Genomic DNA, 22139 nt, shown 5'->3' with positions numbered 1-22139 from the left:
TTATTATCTGTTCACTGTATACAAAACACCATTGCTGCATAGTGATAACTTATTTGCTGTACAGTTGACAGTGCTCATCAACAAACAAGTGTTAAAGAGGTATACACTTAACAAAAGGGAAATGATAGCCAGTGCACATAACTGACAAAAACATACCAGGAACCTGCAACTTCAGCTATAAGCTTTAGCATACAGAAGTACTGCATAACCACCTAATACTTGAGTAGTGTATAAAGGGGATAACAAGCATCTACTAATCAACCAAATTAAGAACATGGATGGAGAGAAAAGGTAGAGTTAAAGTTTCTGATATACAACACAGAGTGGCAAGAGGAATTTTTACATAGAAGCTCAGGTTTCTAATGTTGTTAGAATTTAATGATAAATAACAGAATCTCACAAATCTTTAGGGGCAAAATGTGCCACATTTATTTACATATGAAATGTACTTAATACAGTTATAATGGACATAGTGTATAGTAACATTTGACAGCAGCAAGACTTTTAAGGAACCGAACAATTACTACAGTATATCATGCGGATATCTATATATACACAATTTTTTTTAAAAAAGGTACAAAATTTGTTTAGGGATACATACAAGGTATAAAATGCAAAAGCAAACAAACAAAAATATAACTCTCACAGAGAACTATATATGAAAGGGACAGTATGGTACCTTTTCTGTACTTCAAGAATGCGTAACCAGTAATATTAGGTATACTTTCTGAAATGACTGAACTAGTTTCAGATGGTCTGTGCTAATGTTGAAAGGCCAACTTTTATTTAAATAGGCTGGTGTATTACCTTCTTGACAGTTGTGGTTGGACAGAACACTGAGCACCAGAACATTTGGCATTAGCATACTGAGCTGGGAAATACCAACTCACACAGCCAAGAAATTAAACTATTTTCTTTCAAGAGCCAGAAGAAAGGAAAATACACAATGCTGTGTACTCGTTTCTATATAATGTTAAATAAATTATATGACAAACCCCACCATAATTATAAAATGTATTTATCTAATTACATCTTATTTGTTTAATCCACAGCAGCCCAGCCTTTCTGTAACAATTTTAACTTTGTGTGACCTTAAAGATCTCCTTGCAGGGCCTAAACAAATTATGTAGCGATGCCCAGTTGTGCAGTAACATTTTTTCAAAAGTGCAATGACGTTCTAAGGAGTATGCACCCTGAATAGTAAACACCTGGTATTTCTGGTGTTACTGCCTAAACACTAAAAGAAAAGGAGTACTTGTGGCACCTTAGAGACTAACAAATTTATTAGAGCATAAGCTTTCGTGAGCTACAGCTCACTTCATCGGTGAGCTGTAGCTCATGAAAGCTTATGCTCTAATAAATTTGTTAGTCTCTAAGGTGCCACAAGTACTCCTTTTCTTTTTGCGAATACAGACTAACACGGCTGCTACTCTGAAACCTGCCTAAACACTGTATTCTTTATAGATGCAGTGACTATTCCTTAGGGAAAGATTTTCAAAACCTGAAAGATTTAGAAGCACAAGTCCCATTGATTTTCAAAATCTTCCCTATACATAAAAGCACTGCTTTCTGGTGCAGTTTCATTAACTAAACTTTCTTTCAGAAGCATTTCATATATAAAACAGTTTAACAGAACCGAAGGAACTGACCCTGTATTAAGAACTCTGTTTTAAAGAAACTTACTACAAAACAAACAAAACAAAAAACTGATTTTCCACTAAATAGCAATACAAACACGTAACAAAGAGTATAAAAATTGTTAGTTTAAATATATACAAACTCTTTTCAACTCAAATACTGTTTTAATGCTTATTGAGCATATAGACAATGAGGTGAAGAGGATACATTTATGTAGAATATATTGCAACAGCCTAAACTGTACTGTTAACACTATTATACGGAGAACTTTCTGTAACAAAAATGTCATTTATATTCCAATGTGGAGACAGATTTTTGCTTCTCAAATATCTGATCACTTTTCAGCTGAACTCAGTCTTTTAGATTTAATGAAGGCCATGCCATGTGTTCTCATATGAGTATTTAAGGCCGCTTCAGTTTCAAATGTTTTTGCACATACTTTGCATTTTCGGTCTGATACCATGTTGTCAGATGATTCATCTTCATGATTGGGTTTATTTTCTTGTTGATTATCCTCCCCAGACCCGTTCTGTTTCGATACTGGCTGAGGCTCCTTCAGCTTATGTACAATGAAGAGATGCCTGGAGAGAGATACATGAGAGGTATAGCAGAGGCCACATTCCCTGCACTGATACGAAGAGCCATCAGATTTGTGCTGCGGGATATGTTCATGAAATTGAAGAAGATTTTCTGTTGTAAAGCCACACACAGCACATTTGTGGACTTTAAAAACATTTATCTTCAACTTCTTCAATGGCTGCGTGATTGCTCCTCTGGGAGGCCTGAATTCCAGTACAGGTTCTTCCAACTTACGCTTTGGACTGGGAACCTAAAAAACAAGACTGTGTTATAAATACACAGTTCTTCTCATGAATATTCACCACTTGTGGACTTAAAAACCTTCCATGGGCATGTTCAAATAACCCCCTGCTAAATCCAATCTCTGAAATAATAGAAACAACCATCTATGTTAACAAGAATCAGTTCCTTAATATTGTACAAGAGATTGATTTTGCTAGCTAAGTAACAGCATTTGGTGCATTGTACGAACATTAATAAATGTTTTCCAGTATTACTGTTTTAAAATATAATATTCAATGATACAGTAATGATGGACATATTTAGGATATCTTTCTATCAGCACTTTAGTGCTTACTCAGAAATCTCAATCTTAACTGGATTTGATTTTATTCCATGCATGACGATGACGACTGTAGATCACCTCCTGATTGTTTGTGGCCAAAAGGAGATACTGGAGAAAGATGAATCACTGAGTACAATTTTTGATTACTAATCTACTACCAATCTGTTTCTTCATTTTATTGCTCAAGAGGCATATTTTTCAAAAATCCTTCATTTACCTGTTTGGCTCAGAGAATCCACGTTATATTTCAAGACTATATACCTAACATGACCCTATTTTCAAAAATGTTTTTAGAAAGCGGGGACAATTTCATGGCAACATTTTTTAGGGTAAAAAGAAAAGGAGTACTTGTGGCACCTTAGAGACTAACAAATTTATTTGAGCATATGATTTCGTGAGCACAGCTCACTTCATCGCGTCCAATGAAGTGAGCTGTAGCTCACAAAAGCTTATGCTCAAATAAATTTGTTAGTCTCTAAAGTGCCACAAGTCCTCCTTTTCTTTTTGCGAATACAGACTAACACGGCTGCTACTTTGAAACGTGCCATTTTTTAGGGTAATGAAACAGTCACACATAAATTCCCTTTTTAAAAAATGTGTGCTGGTGTCACCACTATCAGCCTCTGACTCAAAGACGTGTATATTTCTTAGTGTACAGAATGAGTTGATCATAAAACACTGAACAAGTGTCATTAACATTCACCATGGGCAACTCAACAACTCTGATAGCACCCTCTAGCCATTTAGTTTTCTCTTCACTCCTACCATTCTTCATCACACTGAACACTAATTCCACTCTACCATTTATTTCTGGTAAACCCAGACAACATTTTACTTAATATGGAAATAAATGTTGATAAAAAAATTCAAATATTTGATTGATGTAATGGAAAAAAAATGGGAATAGTCCAGGTGTCCTGAAAGAAATTCCCAGGCATCAAATGGAAAACGAGGCCTGTCTCAATAAAACCAAGATACTTAATATATACCATGAACATTCCAAGCTCTGTTTTTGGATCAGTATTCCTCTGGCCAAGGAGGATTGTTCAGTGTTAGTCAACACCACTCACTCATCCGGCACTGCAGGAGGACTGCCTTATTCTATGGATTCCTTTAAGTTACAACTTTAAACTAAGCCTAAATTGGTAGTATTACTATGTGATATGAGTTTGGTGGTGCCAGTTTGCCAACAAACATAGCTTCTATCTAAGCTGTAGCTGTTTAGTTGATAAAGGATTTTGGTTTGCAAAACTTCCAACAGAGCACCTTTAAAAAGGTGCTATTGAAACAACTCATCAAGAGAGAGGCTGAATTCTCTCACTTGAAGTCTTTAGGTCAAGGCTAGATGTCTTTCTAATAAACATGTCTTAGTTCAATCACAAGCTACCGACCTGATGCAGGCCTATGTTTTACAGGAGATCAGATTAGACAATCATCATGGTCCCTTTTGGCGCTAAAATCTATGTATCTATAAAAAGGTCTAACTTCACACAAACAAGAAGGGACCAAAACATTCATTGTTGAAAGAGGTACAACTGAAGTGTTTACCTTTGTGTCTTCTTTTACTTCACTTTCTTCTATATTGGTTGATTCTGTCATTTCTTTCACATCAGGGTCTTTAATGCCATGCATCAACTGAATATGTTTTTCTAACATCAGCCGTTTAGTAAAAGTGCGTCTTGAATCCGGGCAGTGCCTGTATAAGTGCAAAGCAGACATACATATGGTCAAATATTTACCTTTTTTTATAAACAATCTTTAAAAAATAAAAAAGACAGATATGAAGTAATGCATTATATCCAGGCACCAATGCAATTTGTTAAAGAAAACAATATTTTTCTAACAAAGTTTGTATACATAAGTATTAAAAAGTAAACAAAATTACCAAATACACTATTAGTTAAAAATATTTGAGCAAATTAACCTCTCCCTCTCTCTCTCGCTGTGGATATCTTGGTTGTAACATCCTAGAAGCTGACATACTGGGAGACAAAGTGAAAACTGAAGTATCTGAGCTCCTTCCCCCTCTACTCTTTTGTTCACATCACCAATGGGTAAAATTAGACACACCCATTCTATATCTCCCCTCCCCAAACAAAGCTTTACCTGGGCAGCAAACATCTCCCCTACAGTCTGAATTTGGATTCCAAATATCATTATTATTATTATTTGTTTTGCTAGTGCCTAGGAGTCTTATTTATAGACCTATTGAGCTAGGCACTGCAGAAACTTCTCAATCTGACCTCACCCCTGGATTCTTCTAAGTCTCTGGGCCTGATTCACCTCCCACTTTGAATCAAGCATCCCTTCTTAGCTCCCTTTCCACTTCACTTGGCATGCATCCAGGTTGGTCAAGAGAGCAGTCTTTATCTCCCCATCTGGCTTGCACCCTCAGCTGGAGGTGATTGTGAGGCTTTGAAGGCCTCCCAGGTGACCTTGGATATTATATAACATATCCCAACTGATGTCTGGGTTGGGGATGGGGATGTTTTCAATGGTTCCTGGAAGGGGTGTGCCCAGAAGAGAACAGGGGAAAGAGATATACACCAATATTCTCTTTCAAAATATCTCTCTTTTCGGGAACTAACATTTTCTATGATAATTACATTGCTAATTCAAAAAGGACAATATTTTTTATGATACAAAGAGATGATTCTGACATTAAAATGAACATATACACTTAGGCCTGGTCTACACTGGGGAAGGAGGGGGAGTGAGTGAAGTCTGTCTAAATTACGGAACTTCAGCTACGAAAATAGCATAGCTGAAGTCGACGTACTTAGAGCTACTTACCGCGGTGTCTTCACTGTGATAGGTCGACTGCTGACGCTCCCCCATCAACTCCGCCTACGCTTCTTGCTCTGGTGAAGTACTGGAGTTGATGGGAGAGTGCTCAGCGGTTGATTTATCGCAACTTCACTAGATGCAATAAATTGACCCCCGCTGGATTGATCGCTCCAGAAGTGTATGTTTTCTTTTAAAGGCAATGCAAGTCAAAATAGGAGCTCTTGATGCTCATCAGATGATGAATGGAACAAATGGAACAGTGGCCAACCAGATTACATAATGAGTGACTAATGCAACTGGATACTACTTAACAGATCAGTTGAAATCAGCCTGAAATGGGTTTAGAGTATGGCAGATCCTGCCCAATAAGCAAAGATGTGACATACCCATTACTATGCTCATTATTTTAAGTCCATAAAGCAATATGCTAGATCAGTGGTTCTCAACCTTTCCAGACTACTGTACCCCTTTCAGAAGTCTGATTTGTCTTGCATGTCTCAAATTTCACCTCACTTAAAAACAACTTGCTTACAAAATCTGACATAAAAAATACAAAAGTGTCACAACACACTATTACTGAAAAATTGCTTACTTTCTCATTTTTACCATATAATTATAAAATAAATCAATTGGAATATAAATATTGTACTTACATTTCTGTGTATAGTATATAGAGCAGTATAAACAAGTCATTGTCTGTATGAAATTTTAGTTTGTACCTGACTTCGCTAGTGGTTTTTATGTAGCCTGTGATAAAACTAGGCAAATATCTAGATAAGTTGATGTACCCCCTGGAAGACCTCTGGTTGAGAACCACTGTGCTGTATTATACATAAGTGGGACAGCCCAAATACTCTGGTTGTCATTCAAATTCAGAGTTGATCCATGCATTCATATCATAAATTAACTGATCTAACTGAATTAATCAGATGTTTGGTTTTGCATAAACAAGAAGTGCAGATAAACTGACAACAGCCTCTACTTTTCTCTTTACCTTTGTCTCCATTGATCTTAAAGAACATTAAAAGTAGAACTTACGAGCAGGTATAAACTTTCCTAATGCCTTTGTGTTTGATACGATTGTGGCGACATAGACTATGGGATGAACTGAAAGATTTGTCACATTGTCGACAAGGATGTTTCTTCATTTGCTTTAAAGAAGGGAAAAAGAAGAAAATATTAACTAGCAAGGTAATCAAAGGCAGTATATATTTTCAATCTTTTAAAAATAACAAAGTAAGGTTACTTACCAAGATCTTTTATTCTTCGAGGACACTACCTCTCTAGGACAACATTGTAGGAGTCACTGGTCCCAGAACAGTTTCTAAACTGTGTGACCATTAAGAGGCATGCACACACCTACCAGCATTGTAAATTGTTGTGAAAAAAAAGAGCTGCCCTTGCCCTCTTTTCAGTTCTTCTCTGCCACCAAAGATGGAGGGGGGAAAAGGGAGGATCAGTTTGAATTTACATAGGCAATGTTTTCAGATAACTCCAGTTACTATTAAATAACCCTTTCTCCATTGCCAAATTGCCTCTTCAGATCGTCACTCTGGTAGATTAGCAAGGAGCAGACAACTGCAGGAGGAAAGGTGAGGGATACCTAATTGAAAATAGACTGAAGCACTGCTTTGCCAAATTTGAAGGATGGTGATTTCATCTCACAACTTCGACTCATAGGAAAGATTCCTGAAAAGGCATGCGGAAAGTTGGGGTATAGCATGGCACTCCATTGTAGGACATAAGCCTTCTTCATAATTTCGAGGATCTAATGGTTTTATATTATAGATGACCATGTGGAAGGAGGTGGGAAAAACAATCCCAAAAAGGAAGGAAAGAAGCAGAACAATTTATGTCAGTTCATTCTGAGCTCTCAGGAGATTTTTTTCAAAATTGTACTTGCTTGAAATAGATGCAGCTGCAGGTGCCAGCATAGAAGCCCTCAACTGTGTTGAGTTTCTCTAAAAGAGAAAGATTAATGGAATCATCTCTAGTGATGGTACTCCTAATGAGAGTGGCCAGAGGGTCTCTAGTATCTGAAGAGCACTTCTTCCCACTTCTTCCAAGCTGCAAAAGCTCAAAGAACAAGCCATTGTTAATGTCCCCTATAACTGATTTAGCATATAACCAACCCAAGAACTCAGCAAGTCAGTCCCTTAAACAGCAGGTCTAACACCTTGAGCTTGCAGCAAAGACACTGCACACTCATTGCACATTCAGGAGACTAGAAGGTTTACAATTAGAAGTTTATCGTCGCAGCCATAATTTAATCGTATTGACAGCTTAAACACTTCAGAAATTGATAAGTCAGTCCCCCACAGTCACCAGTGAAAGTTTTCTTGCTTCCAGGCAAGTGGATTTTCTAAACCCTGAACTACATCTTTCTGCTTCAAAACAGTGACTCCCTAGACCAGTTCGATCAAAGACCTGGAACAGAGGATTGAAAGAAAAAGACAAAAGAAAGCTGACAGATCTAATGTAGATCACTTTGACTTAGATGATCCTTCAACTGAGTTAATTAGAACCAGGCTCCAGGTTCACTCAAAGTATCCCCTCCCAACTAGGAGACTGTCAGATCCAAGGACTCTTTGGGTCTGAATATGCAACAGATCTGAAAGAACTGGGTTGGACCCTAGCTAGGAGCGCTGTGCCCATAGAAGGAAATCCAGATCACTCAGACACTGAGCTGAAGTGCTTTGATTTGAGGATGGCTTATACTTGCCATTCAGGTTCAAGTGAGAGGATGGCAAAGAGATGTAGTCTGATCCAGAGTCTGCCTGGTGCCTAGAAGAAGAAATATCTGATATCTAGGATCATGTCTTCCTTTTCTGATAGAGAACACGCCTTTCCTCCAAAGTGACTCAAACTTCATCTCCTTCCTCTTTTTTTCATGGGCACTGGCCAGGTAAATCAGAGTCTCCCAGTATTCCATTTGGGACTTCTGAGCCGAGTTCTTGGATCAATGCTTGGGAATGGGACTCCAGAAGTGAATCCATCTATTCCTATCCAACAGATTCAAAGGAATGAGCAGCAAGGACTTTTCCAGGAGGATGACATTCAGTTTTTTGCTTCACTCATTCCTATCCCTTGAAGCCAAATAGCCCCTACATAAATGCCAATTTTTAAACAACTCTTAAGCCCATATGTTGATCTCAGATGGGCATTTCAATATCACAGGAGATACATGTCTTGAATGCAGAGCACCTCTCCAGATCTGCCCAACCTAACGATACAACAGGCTGAAGACAAAAGGGAATGTTTCCAGATTGATCGTGCTGACAGAATTAAGAAGAACTGAAGACGATTTTAGGGACAGTTATTTCATCTCAATAGTTTTGAATGCCAGATTGTTAGTTGATGTACACATCCTCCCTAATGGTTACACTGCTTAGGAATGACTGCAGGACCTCTGACAGATAATGGGGAAAATATATCAAATGGGGTTAATCATAATTAGAAGATTTTACAGACACAGTCCTTTCTGACCCCAACTTCCATTTTATATTTAATCTTTAAAATAGTGACTCCTTAGGCCAGTTGAAAAAAAAATTAAACCAAGTAAGCATGTAAGGAGCCCCACTGAAGCTTATGGGACTACTCACAAGCTTACAGTTAAGCACTCCATAATTGCCCTGTTCTGTTCATTCTGCCTGAAGAAGCTGGCACTGGCCATTGCTGGAAGACAGGATACTAGGCTAGATGGACCATTGGTCAGACCAGCATGGCCGTTCGTATGTTTCTTAAGTACCATGCTTCTTCAGGGTATAAATCCTTTGTACATGTTTCTAAAAGAAAAGACATTTGGAGGGACATGAGCTGAAGACAGTCTGAAACCACATTTTTAGAATATATAAATGCCTGGTGGTATACTTTAAACTTTGGCAAGAACTATGGATGACCACTTCTCATGATGAAGCCACAAGTGTGTTATAGGGGCCATCCAAAAACGTTATACCACATTACACCCCCAAGTATTCTCTTTACTCAGCTTATTTCAGAGGAAAAAAAGCTTTTTTTTGGAGAATTTAATTGTTTTTATTGGTACATTTTTCATACCCTACACCTGTAAAGCCAGGCTTCATTAGTATCCATGAATCCCAGGCCTCCCTGGGAGAGAAAAACAACAAATAAATTTTTGAAAAATGGGAAATTCATTTTCATTGTTTCACAAAAATTTAGTCTTTTTTCTGTGCTGACATTTTGAAAAAAAAAGTCATTAAAATTTTGTATTTTGGAATTTTTCAACAAGTCCTACAGATTTTAGAAATCTGTAAAAACTACCTAAAATAGTTTTCTATACATAATATTATCATCATTTTATATCTTAGGACTGCTAGACTTAGAAGGAAGGGACATGTCTCGTTGCGAAGCTAGAATTCTTTCCTTTTCCAAATACACAGATGGAAAATTCCATATATATATTTCCATAAAAAAGGTCTTATATCTAGCCCTCTTTGGTCATGAGATATGAACCTGAGACTAGTGCAACATAGAGTAATGTCCACCTGCACTGCAGGCCATTATACTTTTCAGGAATTTCCACAACGGGGGAAAAAGGAAACATTTGTCTAGCATATTTTGTTTCTTTTGTAAATGTCTGTTACAAACTGTTCCAGTGTTTGAAATGTCAGTAGAACAAGTCAGAAAATGTTGGTAACTTTGAAGAAGAAGAGATTGTGCACTTGTGCAGTAATTGTGGATCTTCGAAAAGTACGTCCCTATGGATGATCCACTTCATGTGTGTATGCATCTCTTGAGCCCTTGATCAGAGATTTTCCATTAACTGTGTCTGTTCAGCCCGCACATGCTCCCTATATCTCATTGTGTTGGACACTGAGGCTATATAGGGACGTGCAGGCAAACTGCCCTCAGTTCCTTCTCCACCCACATGTTCCATAGAGAACAGTCCAAAGCAGAGGGGAAGGAGGGCGGGTAGTGGAGCACCCATGGAGGATACATCTTGAAAAACAGTAGTTACCACACAAGATGAGTAATCTTTTTTTTTCCTTAAGCAGTGCCCCTAGGGGTGCTTTACTTCAAGTGACTTCCGAGCAGTACTCCCAGAGGGAAGAGGAAGTTTTGGAATTGAGTCCAGAACTGAAGACAGTACTTCATTACCAAGTGCCACGTCAGATCTAGCAGCATGGATCAAAATGTAATGTTCAGAAAATGTATATAATGAAGCCTATGTTGCAGCCCTCATACCGCAGATACTGACACATTCTTAAGTAATGTTGTGGATGTTGCTTGTGATCTGGTAGAATGCGTTATCACCCTTTCCAGGGGGTGAATGTCCGCAGTACCAAAACTAGTGATAATACACCCAGATATTCATCTTGATAGATCCATGATCTGTGCACAGAGACTATCTGTGAAGGAGATGAACAATCTAGATGACATTTCTAAATTGTTTGGTCCTATCTAAATACAAACCCAACCCCCTCCTAACATCCAATACATGAGAACAGGTCATCTGCAAAGAGCTATGCAGTTTTGGAATAAACACTGGTAGATGAACGGATTAGTTAAGGTGGAATTCCAACAGTACCCATAGGTAAAAATTTAGGGTGTGGACATAAATATACTTTATGCTTGAACACCATAAAGGGGTGATCTGCCATCAAGGCTCCAATCTCTCTGATCATACAGGCTGACAAGATGGCTATTAAAAAGGCTTCCTTCACAGATAAATGGAGCAGTGAACAGGTTGCTATTGGTTCAAATGGAGGTCTCATAAGTTAACTGAGTACCAGGTTGAGGTCTCAGGTTGGGGTGGAAGGAATGGCATGGTATTTACCAGAGGTAGTTTTTACCAGGTAAATCATGTTTTTTATTGCCCCTGGAAAAACCAGTTAGTACCACTTTGTGAGATTTTCTTTTTTAAAAACTGCTTTGTTTACACTTAGTATTAGTTAATTTCCATAATGGGATTACATAAAGCAGTAGATTTAGAGATTAATTTAGGGTTGTAGAAAGCGGGGACTCTGGACTCTTGTGGTACCAAGTAGGGGAATGGTACCGACACGGTACTGAGGATGCAGTAGCCAAAGCTTATGGTGGAGGAGGGCCCTAACAATGTAGGCATCAATGGTGTTTGGAGCCATTGCTTGCTTGGTTCCGAGGGTGCTGAATGGGTAGGTACTGATGGAGGGCTGAGCCCAATGGTGTCAGTTTGGAATGCTTATGCATACTCTCCTTGTGCTGTGGCCCGGTCAGAGCCATGTTTCTCCTTCAAGCTCTGGGACTTTCCAGCTCCACCAGTACTAGAGGAGGAGTCCTTCAACTCAACAGTACTAAGCCAAGAGGTTGAGGCTTTGGAGACCGTAGATCTTGAAGGAGACCTGGTCTTTTTTGGAGCTGGCTTTTTAAGATGAGAGTCTGCACTCCTCTTTTTAGAAACCTTAGCTGAAGCCTCCAAAATCTTCCCTTTTCTAAGGGGAAGTGTTTGCGGAGATTGAAGGAGAGCTGGATCTGTCCAGAGACAGATGTATGGAAGGTTTTTCTAGCCTGATTCAAAAGCTGTCAAAGGGAGCGTTCCATCCACAACAGTCTGAGTTTGATTTCCTTTTCCTTCCTTAACCTGGATTTGAAAGCCAGGCAGAAGCTTCACTTCTGGGAGATATGGCACTCACCCAAGCAATGGACACACTTAGAGTGGCTGTCACTAACAGGTAGAGCCTTTTGGCAGAGTATAAAACTTGGTGAGCCAGGCATGCCCTGCCTGGAGAATAAGGCTCCCAGAGGGGAAGGAGAGGAACAATCCTCCCATTACATATCTCTAACTAAAACTATCACTAATAACTAACCTATATTAACTAAACAAACAATGATAGGAAAAAACTGCATACAAGATAACAGAGGCGTGTTCAAGGCGGACCCTCTGAGGCTCTATCTCAGGCCAAGGTGGTTGAGAAATAACTGACAGGGGTTCAACCACACATCCCTGTATATTTTCGGTGTCTGGCATGAGGAAGTATTCGGAGAATGTTCAGGCCAAATGGACACTGCTAACGGAAAATCTCTGATCAAAGGCTCAAGAGGTGCATGGGCACCTGAAGAGGAGCACCCATAGAGATGCTACTCGAAGAAGAAAAATGGTTTTTTTTTGGTGGATTTTTTCCTATTTTTTTGACTAGCTCTAAAGGTTATTAGATCTAGACAAGGCAGTCAAAGAAGCATGATGAATGCAACATGTAACATAAGTCTGTAATTTACAACAACCACAGTCATCTGGACAAACAAAAACAAAAAAAAATTATGTCCTCTGGAACCAAACTGTTAAAGAATTGTGAGGGGAATGGAAAGAGAATCAGAAATTAGTTTAGCTGACTCAGAAAAATTTCATAGGAACTTTTTTCAGTCATTCCATCTGTTCTTGAACAACCTTTGGTATTGACTAAATAACCCTACAATTAACTGAGGGCGATGAGAGTCTTTCAGTAGCAATTTAAAAAGCTAAGCAACATGAAAGGAAATGGATATGAGAACAGGGAAGAAAAAAATAAGAGCACAAAAATGAAATAATCAGAAACATTATCCCTCTATTTATAAAGGTCTATTGAATTTGAAAAAAAAAACCTGTTGCTATTTTAGCATTAATTCATTTAATTTGGAAGCTACAGTAATTTACCTTTCCATGCTCTTTCCTCATGTGGGATATGTACACATCTCTCTGAGTGAAGAGTCGATCGCATTCCCAGCACGTCCATCCAGGGTTGGTTACTTTTTTGGGCTCTGCTTTCTTTACAGGAGAAGGAGATTTCTTCTCCAGCTTTTCTGTTCCATTGATGGATTTTGAATCCTCTTTGTTGTGACTGGCTGAGTTTTGAGTTGTGGGTTTAGTGCTCAGGAGCAAATTTATACCCAAGTTTGGTGGCCCCTCGACACTTTTCAATGTTCCATGCATAGACTAAAATATAAAAAATAAAAATGTTACACAAGTTTGCTGTTGGTGTGGCTAAAATGTAAAAAATGATCTGATACTGGGATATAAAGCAAAGTCAAACTATCTCAGTATCAGGCTCTTCTTTGTAGGATAAACAGATGATTCCCATGGACTATTTGCCAGGTACTTCGCAAATGTCATACTCAGCTATGCTGTTTCAGAGTAGCAGCCGTGTTAGTCTGTATTCGCAAAAAGAAAAGGAGTACTTGTGGCACCTTAGAGACTAACAAATTTATTAGAGCATAAGCTTTCGTGAACTACAGCTCACTTCATCGGATGCATTTGGTGGAAAAAACAGAGGAGAGATTTATATACACACACAGAGAACATGAAACAATGGGTTTATCATACACACTGTAAGGAGAGTGATCACTTAAGATAAGCCATCACCAGCAGCGGGGGGGGGGGGGGGGGGAAAGGAGGAAAACCTTTCATGGTGACAAGCAAGGTAGGCTAATTCCAGCATTAACAAGAATATCAGAGGAACAGTGGGGGGTGGGGTGGGGGGGAGAAATACCATGGGGAAATAGTTTTACTTTGTGTAATGACTCATCCATTCCCAGTCTCTATTCAAGCCTAAGTTAATTGTATCCAGTTTGCAAATTAATTCCAATTCAGCAGTCTCTCGTTGGAGTCTGTTTTTGAAGCTTTTTTGTTGAAGGATAGCCACTCTTAAGTCTGTAACCTACTACAGGACAGGCCCAACAAAGAAAAGAACAGAACGCCACTAGCCATCACCTTCAGCCCCCAACTAAAACCTCTCCAAAGCATCATCAAGGATCTACAACCTATCCTGAAGGACGACCCATCACTCTCACAGATCTTGGGAGACAGGCCAGTCCTTGCTTACAGACAGCCCCCCAATCTGAAGCAAATACTCACCAGCAACCACACACCACACAACAGAACCACTAACCCAGGAACCTATCCTTGCAACAAAGCCCGTTGCCAACTCTGTCCACATATCTATTCAGGGGATACCATCATAGGGCCTAATCACATCAGCCACACTATCAGAGGCTCGTTCACCTGCGCATCTACCAATGTGATATATGCCATCATGTGCCAGCAATGCCCCTCTGCCATGTACATTGGCCAAACTGGACAGTCTCTACGTAAAAGAATGAATGGACACAAATCAGACGTCAAGAATTATAACATTCAAAAACCAGTTGGAGAACACTTCAATCTCTCTGGTCACTCGATTACAGACCTAAGAGTGGCTATCCTTCAACAAAAAAGCTTCAAAAACAGACTCCAACGAGAGACTGCTGAATTGGAATTAATTTGCAAACTGGATACAATTAACTTAGGCTTGAATAGAGACTGGGAATGGATGAGTCATTACACAAAGTAAAACTATTTCCCCATGGTATTTCTCCCCCCCCCCCCACCGTTCCTCTGATATTCTTGTTAACTGCTGGAATTAGCCTACCTTGCTTGTCACCATGAAAGGTTTTCCTCCTTCCCCCCCCCCTGCTGCTGGTGATGGCTTATCTTAAGTGATCACTCTCCTTACAGTGTGTATGATAAACCCATTGTTTCATGTTCTCTGTGTGTGTATATAAATCTCTCCTCTGTTTTTTCCACCAAATGCATCCGATGAAGTGAGCTGTAGTTCACGAAAGCTTATGCTCTAATAAATTTGTTAGTCTCTAAGGTGCCACAAGTACTCCTTTTCTTTCAGCTATGCTGTGGAACAGAACTATCTTTCTGTTTAAGTGGTCTCTACAGAAATTAATGCCATTTACTTTCAAAACCAAAACGTTTCATTAAAAAACTGTGACTAAAAAGATAAGGTGCTTTCACTTCACCCATTTGACATCCAAAAAGAAGAAAGGTTAACTCTTTTTTTAGCATGTCTAAATAAACCACTAGCTAATATAATGAAATCTATTCCCACTACAAGTTGACAAAAACTCTATGAAAGATGATGGGGAAAAAAAAAAGAATTTCTGGGGTGTGGAGGGAAGGTGTAAAAATGGTTGCTCATTTTGAAGTATTCTGCACATTTTTAACTTAAGACAATGTTAGCTTTCAGAGTCAAATGTTTTATTCGTTACATACCATATTCTTTACGTACCAAAAAAAACTACATTAAAAGAACATTAAAATTGCAAAGTCAAGCACTTAAAAGGCTGCCAGGCAACCTTAATTCAGCCCTCTTGTTTGTATCCATTATGATACAGTCTTTAATTACATGATCACACATTATTTTTTCCAGAGAACCCCACCCTCAATGAAATGGCTGTAAGAATTTTTTATGTGAACAAAACAACATATTATTCCCCAATGTTGTTCTCAAGAATGGCTAAATCGTTTTCAATTAAATTAAAAATCAGCCTGAAGCAGACAAATTTCAGCCCAAACAGTAAAAACATAGCAAAGTGATAAGCAACTAAAAACAGGGCCTTATAATGGAAAGAGTTAGGCAATCTTAACTATAGGTGTAGCTGTCAACTCCACCTTTGCTTTAAAATCAATTGTTTTTAAATACTGGTTTCAAATACTGAAACAATACATATATATTATAGCAACAATACATATATAACTATATATGTATATGTGTGTATATGCCACTATTTATTCCTGTTTAGAACTGAAGAAGCTGTACACATCACAAAGGGGATGCTCTCAGTAAGTTGCTACGGGAAGTATATTCCCTTGCTTGATGGTGGAGCAAGAAAATGATGCAAGAGTTAGATAAGAAGGCAAGTAAAGGACTAACATCACGGCGGGATAATAATAATTAAAGTATCTGGCAAAATGCAACAAGATTATGAAATAAATCCTCACAGAAAATATGTCACAGGACTTACAATGGGAGCTAACAGAGGTTAAGAACACTGAAAATACCTTGTCCTCACTTCTCAGAACATCTTTTGTCATCCCATACATTTGACAAACATGCTATTTTCCCTCATTTTCAACTATAGGATAAAGTCACTCTGAACTAAGAGCAGATACATAACTCGAAGACAGAAGGCAGACAATGCAGCAGAAGGCCCGGTCTGGTACAATATTTGAAACCAGTTTTTCTGGAATACAATTGCCATAATGGGATCCAGTTGCTTATGGCACCATATTCTCAGCAGAAAAAACAGGAATTTAAAGAAAAAATAATTTCTAGTCTCCTCCCCTACTGGGTGTAGATGAGAAAGAACTTTAGGGTATATTGTGTGTTTTTAAAAGAGTTGGTTTCTCAGAATTGCTGTTCTTGCCTTCAGCACAAATTTCAACTACTTCTCAGGTAGTAAGAGCCATAGCTCAAGCTGAAATTCAACTTGCTGATTTCAGCAAAGACTATGAGTCTGATTCTCCATTGCCCTGCACCATGTTAAGTCATTTATGTCAGTGTAAAGAAAATGCAAAGTGGATGTCAAATGCCACTATTCTGGTTCACACCACTTTACAATGGCATAAATGATGACACAAGGTACAGGACAATGATGAATCACACCCTTGTGGTTTAAGGAATCTAACAGTTGCTAAGGCCTCCAGTACTTTAAAAATAAGGTAAAGCAATATATTTAAAATAAATGGCTAACAAGTTGCAGCTGGGTGTGTGTGTGCGGGGGAGTTATTGTCTCTTAATAACACAGGTTGGAAGGATAATAGCCAGAGTTCTCCAATAAATCATCTTATTATGAAAATACAGTTATGAGATATTTTGTTTTATTTTACCTTCTAAGGGTATATATATTTCTGCATCCATACAAGTAGCACAATGCTTCTCTTATCAGTGAGTTCTGAGTACAGAAAGCTTGATTCTGTAATGAGCTGAGCACCATCAACTCCCAACGGACTTCAACAAGAGCTGATGATATTTAGCTCACACTGTAGGAGATGCCAACACTTAGCAGGATTGGGTCCATAAATCTCATTGTAACCAGTATTTTTATAATGTATCATCTTACATGCAGTACCACACACTTACTGGCATATATAAAATACTAACATTCAGACAGAGAAATCTAGTTAGTGCCTAGAACATATAGAATCTATATTGTAACTGCGCAGAGATATTAACTGCAAATTACTCTTTAGGAATAACTACCACCTATTAGTTTCTATAGTTTTCTCATAATTTTGTGCTTTTCTGAGATGATTTCGTGTAATGCTTTAAATGTGACAAATGCTGTACAAGAATTTAAATGAAAGGAGATGCCCACACACCTTGATATGATCCATCATAAGTTGCTTCTGTGCATATAAAAGAGAACAGTCCGGACACTTGAAAACAGACACCTTCTGGTTTTCAATGTGTTGATCAAAGTGGCGATACAGCAAGGGTTGCAGAGTAAACACAGTGTCACACATGGAACATTTATATATTATTCTAAAAACAGAAGAAGTTCATTAAATAAAAGTCAGTCATCCTGATCATTTATCAGCAGGAATCACTGTTAAATTTCTTCTCATCACAGGTGAGATCAAATGTATGTATATATGAACATATTGGTCTGTTGTGGAAAATCAAAAATGAAAATGATACAACTAATTCAAGAATAATCCTCAAAATGGAAAGTAAAGCAGCACTCAAGAAAAACAGTATTAAAATCCAAAATCAATGGCACATTTACACCTATTTATAACTGTTATATATAAAAACAGTAAATGCTTCTGACAAGGTTTTCCCAACGTATATATCTTTAGATCTCTAATTCACATTTATAACAAAAGGGCTGTTGATCTACCTGACTTTGGAATGCAAAGGCACAAATTTGAAGGGGATTTGATCAAAAATGTTAACATGTTTAAAGTAGGGTTCACTTTTGGCTTAGATGACTCTTCTCAATTTCTTAAACTATTAGTCCAATCCCTTCAGTCTCTCTGAAGCTAAAATTTCACTGGAAGGCAACCTTTCTATTTGGCAATTTAAATTTTTCATCAGCTACCTATTTCAAAGCATTGTACAGAAATGACCAAAGTACAGCTTCTAGTACTGCTGATGCAGGACTCCTGGAAAAGCAAAAGCCAATTGTGTAATTTTAATAGCAAGTGAATCAGCTTCCTTCCTGTATTACAATATTCTCATAAAGATGTTAACTAGCAACAAAAGCGTGTTATAATAATTAACTATTGCATAAATTCATCCAGACTTTATAAGAAGAATAGTGAAGAATCTAAAATAGTAATTAATAAGGACCAAAACAGGCTGAATTAGTAAAGGACATTGTAACAGCAGTCTCTGAAAGTGAGTTAAAATGACAGCATAAAAATGCTTCTTAAAATTAAGGAAAAATTATGAATTAATCTTGAAATGGGTATCATTTCAGCAGAATTTCTAACTCTGTCAAGCTCCCTACCAATAAGTAATAAACCAAAATGAAACTAGGATGTGCTAATGAAATGGAGAGATCAAGTCAGTTCACAGAGAGGGTAACCCTTTGGTCTAAGTGAAAGAACGAATACTACATAATAATGGTTTGAGGTTGGTTGCATTTTGCCAGTGATTCTGCAAACAACATGGAATGTTATGCACTGTTTTCTTTTCATGATTTTTTTGTTTGTTTGTTTTACATGTTTGGCTCTATAAGAAATTATTTTAATTTTTACATAAAAAAGGACTGTCAAGATTGGTAGGTCCAAAATTTATCCTCTTTTTCATCTGTTTATAAATCCCATGTAATTCCATTTATTTCTTCAGAACTGTTGTAATTTTTCTTTAGAAAAAGGATAGAAAGAAAATGGCATTTGAAAGGGAAAAATAACAAAGCAGCGTAGGAATTGCCATATTTAATCAGAACTAATCTAGTATCCACTGACAGTGGCAGTAGCAGCCACTTTATAGAAAAGTGTAAGTATCTAGAGTCCCCTGACATTTTTTCATCATCAACGCTTCTAAAATTTACTTTTAAAATGTTAATAATAATTTTCCAATGTTAATATTCAGTTGAATCTTACTGGTACTGGTTGTATTTTGTCCCTAAACTACTGGAAGAGCTAACTCTGTTAAAGGGAAATCTCAACTCACTGCCCAGTCAGAGCACCTGAGCAGAATACTGGAGAGATGCAGAGCAAAGGAATCTTTCCCCGGCCACGGAGCTCTTTTGGACATGTTCCATGCGCATCACTTAAGTCTTAAGGATGCAGTAGCACCTGTGCCCATAATGCATCCATAGGGAATGGGGAGAACCCAAGGATTCACATGGCAATGTGTTCACCCTCCACCGTTTGGCACACCGGGAGCTGCTGTGTAGCTCTATACTTTATAGGTGATGGCCTAGCTCAGCAGAAATGCAATAGCGAAAAGCAGTTTAAAATTGTAATATTTTATTCACAGCATTCTTCATTTTAATGTGAGAATATAAAGAGCAACTCACTAGCAAGAGTATTTGTAATTTTCATTTATTCATACATTTTGTAAAGAAGACGTGTATTTCCATCAATAATAGATGGCATGTATCAGATATCCATATTTTGTGATGTGACCCATCTCTGATAAAGTGGTTTTACAAAGCTAATTAATAATTATAACCAGGTTTTGAAACTGAGGCACAGGAAGGTTAAGAGACTTGAACAAGGTTATACACCACGGCACTGAGCCTCCAAACGATTGTCACCCATGGCAGCACACTAGACAGAACATTAGAATCCTGACTCCTGATACCCATCACTAACTACTTGATTACACTGCTAGAAACTAAGAAGGGAATAAAATGACATCATTCTGATTCCATACATTTTGAGTGAGAAAATGGCAGAAGTGGCAAGAACTCAGAGTTAATATCCTTACTCCGACTATAAACATGTATTTCAAATAAAATCGTGTACATTATAAATCAGAAAAATCTATTAGGTCATCTAGGGTAGTAGTTCTCAAAGCCGGTCCGCTGCTTGTTCAGGGAAAGCCCCTGGCGGGCTGGACCAGTTTGTTTACCTGCCATGTCTGCAGGTTCGGCCGATCGTGGCTCCCGCTGGCCGTGGTTCGCCGCTCCAGGCCAATGGGGGCTGCGGGAAGGGCAGCCAGCACGTCGCTTGGCCGGCACCGCTTCCCGCAGCCCCCATTGGCCTGGAGCAGCGAACTGCGGCCAGTGGGAGCCGCGATTGGCTGAACCTGCGGACGCGGCAGGTAAACAAACCGGTCCGGCCCGCCAGGGGCTTTCCCTGAACAGTTCCATAGCCAGTGACTTGAGTGGAAGCTGTTTCAGGCCCCAATCTATAAATTTGCGACTACAGGATTATATATATTGTCAAATGGTGGAATATTATGTTAGTACTTTTTAATTTGCTTTGCTTTCTGATCTTTTCATTGTATTTAAAGTAAATTAATCTTTGAGTAATCACTTCATGTGTAATGGAGCAACACAGTGCTCATTAGCAAAACCAGCTAATATTGATAGGAGAAAATAAATCTGCTACTGAGAATATTACACCTCTTTAAAAATATCAGATTCTTAATATTCACATTTTAAATAAACATTTAAGTTCAGTTAAAGATGCTCTGCTTTCGCAGAAGTTCAAAATCTTCTTGATAGGTGTCCAAATTCCCAAGTCATCTATTTTCAGAATAAACTCTACTAATTTAAATTGATACAGATATTCTGTATGGTATGCTGTATCATGGTAGACACATGGATCCAATTCATTACAAAATATTTCTTTCAGACGCATTTTCAAAGTTAGGTATATACAACTGAGCATATACATTTGTGAATCAAACAAATAATGTGAGTCAATACCAAAAGTGTCTAGTTAAGGCCCTGATCAAACAAAGTACTAAAGCATGTGTTTAAGGGCTATGCTCAATCAGGACTTAAATTACTGTAGCCCCAGTTCAACAAAATACTGAAACACATGCCTTAGTTAAAGCTCATGAGTAATCTAGTTGAGGTCAGTGAATATGCATGCACATGCTAACTATTTCCTTACAAATATTATGCACCAACAACTGTATGTGAGAAATGCACTTATTTCAATCTGTGAAAATCTGGCCAATAGAAAATTTAAAATTTTCCTTAGAACACGTAAACATGGAATCTATAGGTACCTTAATATCACATTAAAAGACAATTAGTAATTTTAAAGGTGTCTCTACTAGGACATGGCATTTCTCCTTCCAATAATTTATATGTCTATATACATGATAATTGTGCAATAATGTCCTATATTGTGTACCAACAGTCTAATGTTATTAATAAATTGGTTCCATACATATTAATTTCTCCAAGCTTTAAAAGGAGATTACCAATAAAAAAAATCTTACTGCTACTCCTAAGAGCTCAGACTAGCTACAAAGAAAACGTCACAGAGGAGCTTCTTTAGCCCATAAAATAAATTAAACTATCCCTGATGAGACTGGTGTGTGTGTATGTGTGTAGAATTAAAATTGAAAAAGCCTTCCTTCTCCCCATATTAAAATAATCTCATTTGTACCTATTGAAAGCCATTCTACCTAATGTGGTTTTTCATAAAACAGGTTAAAATTAAATTTAAGAAGTGAAATCATATCTTATTTGCTGCATCTGTTCTGATAAACAGACATTAGTAATACAATTATAAATCATGCAATTCCACTAAATGCCAAGGGCATACAGTGTCTTACTTAATGCTCTATCTCCATTAGTTCCTGCAAAGAAAACAGACTGTATGAGCAGGTGACTGCCACAGCTGCAAACATGG

General features: G+C 38.0%; 1 protein-coding gene across 4 annotated transcripts in view; it reads right to left on the bottom strand.

Annotated features, from left to right (window-relative positions):
* Nucleotides 1–405: 405 nt before the first annotated feature.
* ZNF532 (zinc finger protein 532) overlaps nt 406–22139 on the bottom strand; it is an 88972-nt gene continuing 67238 nt past the window's right edge. For all 4 annotated transcript variants that reach the window (XM_038403733.2, XM_038403737.2, XM_038403736.2 and 1 more), the window contains 6 exons: nt 17691–17853; nt 13200–13478; nt 6608–6720; nt 4331–4478; nt 1439–2467; nt 406–1226 (listed from right to left, as the gene is read on the bottom strand). In XM_038403733.2, coding sequence (XP_038259661.1) covers nt 1973–2467; nt 4331–4478; nt 6608–6720; nt 13200–13478; nt 17691–17853 — 1198 coding nt within the window. In that variant the 3' untranslated portion in view covers nt 406–1226; nt 1439–1972. The remainder of the gene's footprint in view (nt 1227–1438; nt 2468–4330; nt 4479–6607; nt 6721–13199; nt 13479–17690; nt 17854–22139) is intronic.

The sequence above is a fragment of the Dermochelys coriacea genome, chromosome 5 (assembly GCF_009764565.3).
Source record: "Dermochelys coriacea isolate rDerCor1 chromosome 5, rDerCor1.pri.v4, whole genome shotgun sequence".
In the NCBI taxonomy this organism is placed as follows: domain Eukaryota; kingdom Metazoa; phylum Chordata; order Testudines; family Dermochelyidae; genus Dermochelys; species Dermochelys coriacea.
This window is presented reverse-complemented; position numbering and strand designations above follow the sequence as displayed.